This window comes from Leucopleurus acutus, assembly GCF_964270905.1.
Source record: "Leucopleurus acutus genome assembly, chromosome: 2".
Classification (NCBI taxonomy): Eukaryota; Metazoa; Chordata; class Mammalia; order Artiodactyla; family Delphinidae; genus Leucopleurus; species Leucopleurus acutus.
In genome coordinates, this window is record NC_139143.1 from 163052610 (window position 1) to 163060277 (window position 7668).

The window sequence follows — 7668 nt, forward strand, 5'->3', positions numbered from 1 at the left end:
GCTCGGTCCCGCTCGGCCCGGCCCGCAGGTAGGAGGCGCCGAGGGACGCGGCCCCGGCTGCCCGCCACCCCCCGCCCCACGCGAGCGCCGCGCCCCGCTCTCGCCGCCTGCCTCGAGGTGAGCTCCCCGCCGAGCCCGGCTCCCCATCCCGGCTCCCGGCCCCCGCCCTGTGGCGGGAAAGGAGAGGCGGCCAGCCGGGGGTTAAGGGCAGCCGCGGCCCCCGCCCCCTGTCCCCGCCTGGGTCCGGTCGCGGGCGCAGGGAACACGCTAGGAGGCGGTGGCGCGCGGGCGCCGAGCCCCGGGGGTCGCCCCCGGAACCGTACCGCTCCGGGCGCTGCAACGCCAGTTAGGTGGGGCAGGGGGCCAAGTTTGAAATGGAAAAGCAAGAGTCGAGAGAGACCGGAAGGGTTCGAGAAACCGGCTTCCAGAACGCCCGGTGGAGCAAGAGACCGAGACAAGACAGGAGCGGCGAGCTTAAACAAGGAGGCTGCGGAGATACCCGAAACAGGGACAGAGACTTGGGCGTAGAGTCACCGGGAGGCAGACCCGAGGCGTAGGGTCCGACCCAGGTTTTGTGGAGCGGAGCATTTTAGGAAGAAGCATGCCGTGACCCCAGACGTGCTGTCAGCCCTCTCCAGGGCCTTGGAGGGTTCTGGGCAAATGAGGGGCCCCGAAGCTTAAGCTTCATTAACCTTGTGGTAAACCAGCCTCTGAGAGGCCTAGAAAGACATCCAGAGACTGGAGACAGACACACTCAGGCATACAGAGATGCTAAGAGATAGAGAAGGGCGGTGGGTAGGGACCAAGACATTCCACCCTTTAGAGACCCTTGAGGTGCCAAGACTTGGGCAGACAGTGGTAGAAATCCACAGAGGCTGCCGTGGGGAGATAGCCAGTCCGAGACCCAGAGACACGGAAACATACAGACAGCTGCTGAAGTGTACAGACACAGACGTGCTGAGTGGAGCAGAGCTAGACGCCAAGAGACAGATGTCATGGAGGGGCAGTGACAGTTTTCAAGACAGACCCCGCGGGACTCAGGCCTGAAAGATTGGGAAGGGAGGATGTGGGGAAACAAACACTGGGCCAGCTGAGCCCCCGTGAGGCAGAGGACCTGAGACATGAGACAGTAAGACTGGAAGGAGCCCTACGCACTCTCTGAGACAGCCCCAGCTTATTTTTAAACTCAAATCTTGGACGCGCTGCTTCAGCCCTGGGGGACCCGGGGTGAATGAACTGTTCCTCTTCTGTCCCCAGAGCAGCTGCTGGATCCTGCTTCCCACCCCCTTCTCCCAAACCGCTCTGACTCCCAGGCCCCATGGCGGGGGCGGGGAAGAGAGTGGAGAGTTTGGGGTGGATGCCTAGTAGCAGGGGTGAGGGTGGGGGGAGTTTGATTTCTCCCCTCAAGTCCCCTGTCAACTCCTGGAAGCTGGGGGAGGGGTCTGTTCTGATCCTGAGTCACAGCTGTGGGACCTGGCCAGGGTCCTCCTGGACAGGGGGGGTGGAGGGGGGCGAAGGGGTTGAGCGGTTGGCATGGGTACTTGGAAAGACTTCTGGGTGTCTTCCAGTCACAGGGCTGGCAGCTGGGGAGAAGAGCCAGGCTCTTGTACTAGTGATATCATCCAGCATCTCCTGTCCCGCTGCTCTTAAACGCTGACCACCCCGTCCACCACCATTTCTAGGGAAACAGGAAAGGGCTCCAGGCTGGGAGGCAAGGGACCTGAGCTCTCTGATACCTGAGTGACTTCGGGCATGCCCCTGCCCTGTCCCTGGCCTCTGTGCTCAGCTGTAAAATGAGGATGATACCCTATCCCGCCTGCCCTTTGTGAGATCTGATAGATGGTGGGTGGGTGGGAAAGCGCTTTGTGAGAGGCAAAGCAGCATGCAGGTGTGTACACCTGTGTACCTGTGTTGGGGGTTTCAGAGTTATGCTCACTGGAGTCAGACTGGCCCCACTGGTCTCAGTGAGCCCCACGGCCTGGGCCTCTTCAGCTCCCCCAGCAGAACTAGGGGGTTCCCTTTTTGTTCTCTCCCTGGGGCCCCGCTGAGAATGTCAAGGTCAAGTCCCAGGCCAGCCCCCTGACCCAGGCCTGGCTGAGAAACTGTTGACTGACCCCCGTATGAGTGAGGGGCTAATAATAAAACACTAAGAGCTACCATTTACTGACTACTTAGTATCTCCCAGGTGCTTTCCAAGTATCATCACATTTAAGCCTGGCAACAACCCTAGGAGGTAGAAGGTAGTATTAGATGGGGAAGCAGGCTCAGGGAGCTTAAGTGACTTGCCCAAGATCACCCAGGTTTATATTTCACAGCTCAAGCCTCTACACAGCACATGCCACGGCCATTATCCAGCCATTTTGAGCTGCAGGAGGTTCACGGGGAGGGGTCAGATGTGTGTGTGGGTCAGGTGTAGGCAGGTGTGTGTGTTGGGGGCAGCGGCCGAGAGCCATCTGGCAGACTGAGCGATCTCCCCCCGACCCCTCTACCAGCCGTGAAGGAATACAGGACTGGCTCCCTTTAGTCCCCCAGTCCTGCCAGGGAAAGGGGGAGGGGGGAGGGGCAGACAAAAGGCAGAGACAGGTGGGCCTTGATAGTGCCCTTCACTCTGTCCTCACCAGAGCCCAGCTGGACAGACTAGGGGATTCTGGGAAAGAAACAGAAGCCACGCCCATACCCTATTTGGGGTGCCCCTGTCTCAGAGTGGTGACTGCCTCCCAGTAGGCAGGCCTAGGGCTAGTCTGGACCTGGGAAGATGACAGAGCTGTTGGGGGCCAAGCCAGGAAGGAAGGAAGGGCCCAGGTCACTCGTGGATGGATGCATGGCCACACTCCACCTGTGTGGCCCCCGCTGCCCAGTGGCTCACAGCCCAGGCAACCCTCAGATGTTGGGCCAGAGGAAACCCAGGCCTGAATGGCGAGGAGCGGACTGAGGTGGAGGGATACCCTCCACCCTCCAGCATAGCCCCCAGCCCAGAAGTCCCGGCTCTGAAGACCCCGACTCCTGGCGGCCTCATGCCCTGGCCTGGGGTATGAACTGAGTGTCCTCCCATCGTACAGAAGGGCAGCTGTGGGTTCGTGAGCCACCCCTTCGGAAGAGCCAGGCCCCCAGGCTTGGGGCGTCTGCTGGCGCCTGGAGTCTGAACTCCAAACCAGAGCCACGCTTGTTGGCTAGAATTTCCTGCGGGGGGTGGGGGTGGCTGAGAAAAGGAGGGCTTCGCCTTCAGCGTGAGCCAGGCCAGGCTCTGGGGACTGCCAGTTACTGGGGTCTAATGTGGAGGAGTGTGTTGGTGGGTTCCTTTGTACTCCTGGGGCCCATCTGCAGCTGTGAGAACATCCCCTTCCTAGGGTCCAAGTGGTTCCTCTCCACCCACCCCGGGATCCCAGTCCTCAGAGAGCAGGCTTCATGATGGAGGAGACTGGGGGTGGGGAGCTCTGAATTTGGGGCTAGAGACTGGAATCAGGGGCAGCAGAAGGGACTGGGAACCCCACTTCCTCACCCTCCCTACTCCCCAAGCTCCTGCTGCAGAGGCAGCTGTGTGGATGACCTCATCCCACAAACATGCTTTGTTCCTGAGAAAATGGAAAGTGTCTGAGGTTTGGTGGGGGGCTGGGTGTCTGCAGCAACAGCGCTCAGGGCTCCCCCTTTCCTGACTGCCCACCGTAGGGAGGCCTGATTGGAGAGGAAATGTCTTCAGTGGCTCCCACTCTCTCACCCTTCACTCCCTGGCCCCAAACCCTTCAAAAAGCTGGGGAGATGCTGTCTCTCCCAGAGGCAGGGAGAGGGAAATAATGACCCAGGGGATGGAAAGATTCTGGGGCTTTGCCAGTCGCTGCCAGGAGTGATGACCGGCAGGAGACAGCAGGAGGCACACTGCATAACCTCCAGTTCCCCTCTCCGTCCCCAAGCATCTCATTTCCCTTTTTTCCTCCCCTGTTGGCTGGCAAAACCTGACATCTGGCCATCTGTGCTGCCACAGCTGCTGCAGGTGTTGCAGGCCAAGGCTGCCCAGGCTGGTGTGAGCAGAGACCCAGCGGGAGGTGGAGGGGGTGAGGGCAGAGGGTCCAGCTGGGGAAGCTTGGCTGTGTCCAGCCTGCAGGATTTCCTTCCTGCTTAAACCTAGGCTGAGCCTCTGAAGTCCTTGTTGCTGGATTCTCCTGGGAGGGGAGGCCCAATGTGATTTCTCCCATCAGCCTCCTCCACCTCCACCATTCACTGGCTCAGCCTCCTTCTTACATTCCGCTGTTTCCTGGCTGGGGTTTGGGGGGTGGAGTGCAAACAGCCCCATTCTCATCCCTAAGCTCCCCACTCCAGAGCTCTGGGTATACCCCTAGGGTCCCTTCCTGGGAGTCAGGAGAGGGTGAGAGTGCTGTTCATATGGGACAGGGTGGGGTGGCTCCGTGTCCTTGCTCTTACCCCCTTGGGGACAGTAGGGACAGTGGAGGCTAAACTCAGGCTAAATGCAGGGGCAGGAAATGAGTCATTGACCCAGGAAAAGCCCCCTCCCCCCAGTTCTGCCAGGGCCAAGATAAGAAAAGAACTTCTGCTTCCTGGTTTTTTCCTGACCCCCTCTCATCCCCAACGTTAAATACAGAAATAAACATGCAGGACTCTTTGTGTTCCCAGAAACACCCATTCCCCATCACCACCTGCTCTGACCTGGCATTTCCTATGCCTAGTTCTTGCTTTTTTTTAAATGCAGTGGGCTAAGCCACAGCCCCTCTGGGTGACCCCTGCCCCACCTTGTGTCCCTAACAGGGCTCACTCACAGCCACCATGAGCGAGGCCTTTGACTGTGCAAAATGCAGCGAGTCCCTGTACGGGCGCAAATACATCCAGACAGACAACGGACCCTACTGTGTGCCCTGCTATGACAACACCTTCGCCAACACGTGCGCCGAGTGCCAGCAGCTTATCGGGCACGACTCGAGGGTAAGGACTGGACCACACAGGGCAGGGAGTGGGTGGAGGCTGGCAGGAGGGGGCGAAGGTGCCAGTGCCCCTGCTGTGCTCCACACAGGAGCTGTTCTACGAAGACCGCCACTTCCACGAGGGTTGCTTCCGCTGCTGCCGCTGCCAGCGCTCCCTGGCCGACGAGCCCTTCACCTGCCAGGACAGCGAGCTGCTCTGTAACGACTGCTACTGCAGTGCCTTCTCCTCACAGTGCTCCGCCTGCGGGGAGACCGTCATGCCCGGTACGTTCCCGGGGGCTCCCAGGGGCTCGTTGTGCGTGGGACTGGCATGCCTGGCATCTGTGTAGGGTTCTTGTAAGGGACTGGCATGCCTGTCTGATACAACATGGAGGCTTGGTAAAGACCTGCACACGCAGCACGTTCCTGGAAATTTACTGTGTGCGGTATCTGTCGTGCTTATTTGCTCTTGGGAGCTTAGCACGCACAGGGACTGACAACGCATGATACACACCTGGGGGCTTAGCGTGTTTGGCACACATAGGAGCGGCGAGTGTGCTGAGACTGTCAGTGTTTGTTGCATTGGGGCTTGGTGTGTGCAAAGACATATAAATAAAGGGCTTAACACGTATGGCAACCTGCATGGCTAATAGAATGTGAAGATTTAGAACACGTGGAGATTGGCATGACTAGGATATGCCGGGGCTTATTATGTTCTGAATCTATCACGTCCGGGGCAGAACTCCGTGTGGGCAGGGACTTGCTTGCCTCGTATATGGGGTCTTTGTGTGTGTGCTCACACTATCACATCTGGTATATAAGCGCTTAGCATATACTGAGTCATCGTGCCTGTGACCTGGAGGCCTGGCGTATGCTGAGATCGTCATATTCTGGTACATGTGGGGACTTCACCTATGCCAAACCCTCAGGTCTAGTTTATGGGGGCCTAGCATGTGCTTAGCCAGCATATCCAGTGTTGGGGGGAGGTGGTTAGCATGTGCACTAGATGCGGTGGGGATCCTGCTGCAAATGCATGGATACCACCCTGTAGCCTGTGGGAGCAGCGGGGACCCTCCTCAGGGGGTGGCAGAGGGTGGCACTCAGGAGCTCGGGACTCAGCCTCTGAGTGGGACCCCTGTTCCCCACAGGATCCCGGAAGCTGGAGTACGGAGGCCAGACGTGGCACGAGCACTGCTTCCTGTGCAGCAGCTGTGAGCAGCCGCTGGGCTCCCGTTCCTTTGTGCCCGACAAGGGTGCTCACTACTGCGTGCCCTGCTATGAGAACAAGTTTGCTCCTCGCTGCGCCCGCTGCAGCAAGGTGGGGGCTGGGCCGGCGGGGCGGGGGTGCCGAGCTCCGCTGCACACAGGGGTGGGGTGAGCAAGGCTCTGTCGTGGGGTAGGAATCCCCACTCCCCCTGCTGACAGACGCCGCCCCACAGACACTGACGCAGGGTGGCGTGACATACCGTGACCAGCCCTGGCATCGGGAATGCCTGGTCTGCACTGGCTGCCAGACGCCCCTGGCAGGGCAGCAGTTCACCTCCCGAGATGACGATCCCTACTGTGTGGCCTGTTTTGGAGAACTCTTTGCACCCAAGTGCAGCAGCTGCAAGCGCCCCATCACAGGTGGGACAAAGGGTCAAAGGACAGAGTGGGTAGAGTGTAGGCAAGGGAATGGGACCTGGTACTGGGTGAGGCCGAGGGACAGGACCGCCCACCCTCCAGATCGCAGAGCTAACCTCCAGCCTCCCTCCAGGACTCGGTGAAGGCAAGTATGTGTCCTTTGAAGACCGCCACTGGCACCACAGCTGCTTCTCCTGCGCCCGATGCTCCACCTCCCTGGTGGGCCAGGGCTTCGTGCCGGACGGAGACCAAGTGCTGTGCCAGGGCTGCAGCCAGGCGGGGCCCTGAGCCAGGGCTCCTGGGCCCAGGCCCTCCCAAACCAGGGCTCCAGGACTAAGGCTCCTTTTCCAAACCACCTCTGGGACCCAGCCCCTCCCCAAACTGGGGCTACCCCTGGGCTCCAGGATTCAGCCTCCCCACTCCAACATCCCCAATCTGGTACTTCTTGACCCAGGGCCCCCAAACTTGGGCTCTTACGGAGCCTCCACCATTCAAATCCCCTCCCCAAGCCTGAGCGCCAGAACTCAGTCCTCTCCCTATGGTCCGGCTTCCCCTAAATCAGAGCTCTGGGACCCCGGCCCCCTTCAATCTAGACTTCTCTCCTGAAGACTTTAGGTCTCCTTTGGGTGCCTGAGAAGTCCTCCGAAGTGGACTGTACTCAGGCTTGACACTCCCCACCCCCATCCCACCGCTATTCCCAGGGATGGGGCTGTCTGGGCAGCACATCAGGGGTTCACTGGTTAGGGGGTCCTAGGGTACAGGGTTTTGCCCAGCCCTTGCTGTCGAGTGTTTTCTCGTTTCATTTCATTTCAGCTCCATTCTGCCCAGAGATGGGCAGAGGGGTGGGTTTGGCTCACCCCCCTTTCAGATTCTGCAATAAAGCAGTATGAGGAAGCGAAGGCCTCTGTGTGTTTGTCTGGGGGTGGAGGGGCAGGGAGGATTCCTTCGCACACCACGGGACTCGGAGGCTCTTCCCGACCTCGACCTCCTCCATGCAGGGCAGAGGAGGAAGCTGCCAGGCGGGGTGGGAAATCTCTCCCGAGAAAGGGGATCCCCGCGGCCGCTCCTGTCCCTCTCAGGCTTAGCTGGCTTCCCCCCTGCTGGCAAAGGGCTTTTTCCTCCAAGTGGGGAAGGG

General features: G+C 59.7%; 1 protein-coding gene across 1 annotated transcript; it reads left to right on the forward strand.

Annotated features, from left to right (window-relative positions):
* Positions 1-33: 33 nt before the first annotated feature.
* FHL3 (four and a half LIM domains 3) lies at positions 34-6821 on the forward strand (the record flags this gene model as incomplete). Its single annotated transcript, XM_082832901.1, has 6 exons — positions 34-117; positions 4759-4932; positions 5021-5195; positions 6059-6228; positions 6350-6536; positions 6667-6821. Exons 2-6 carry the CDS (start codon positions 4777-4779, stop codon positions 6819-6821), a joined length of 843 nt encoding a protein of 280 aa, XP_082689027.1. The 5' UTR covers positions 34-117; positions 4759-4776.
* Between the last annotated feature and the right edge of the window lie 847 nt (positions 6822-7668).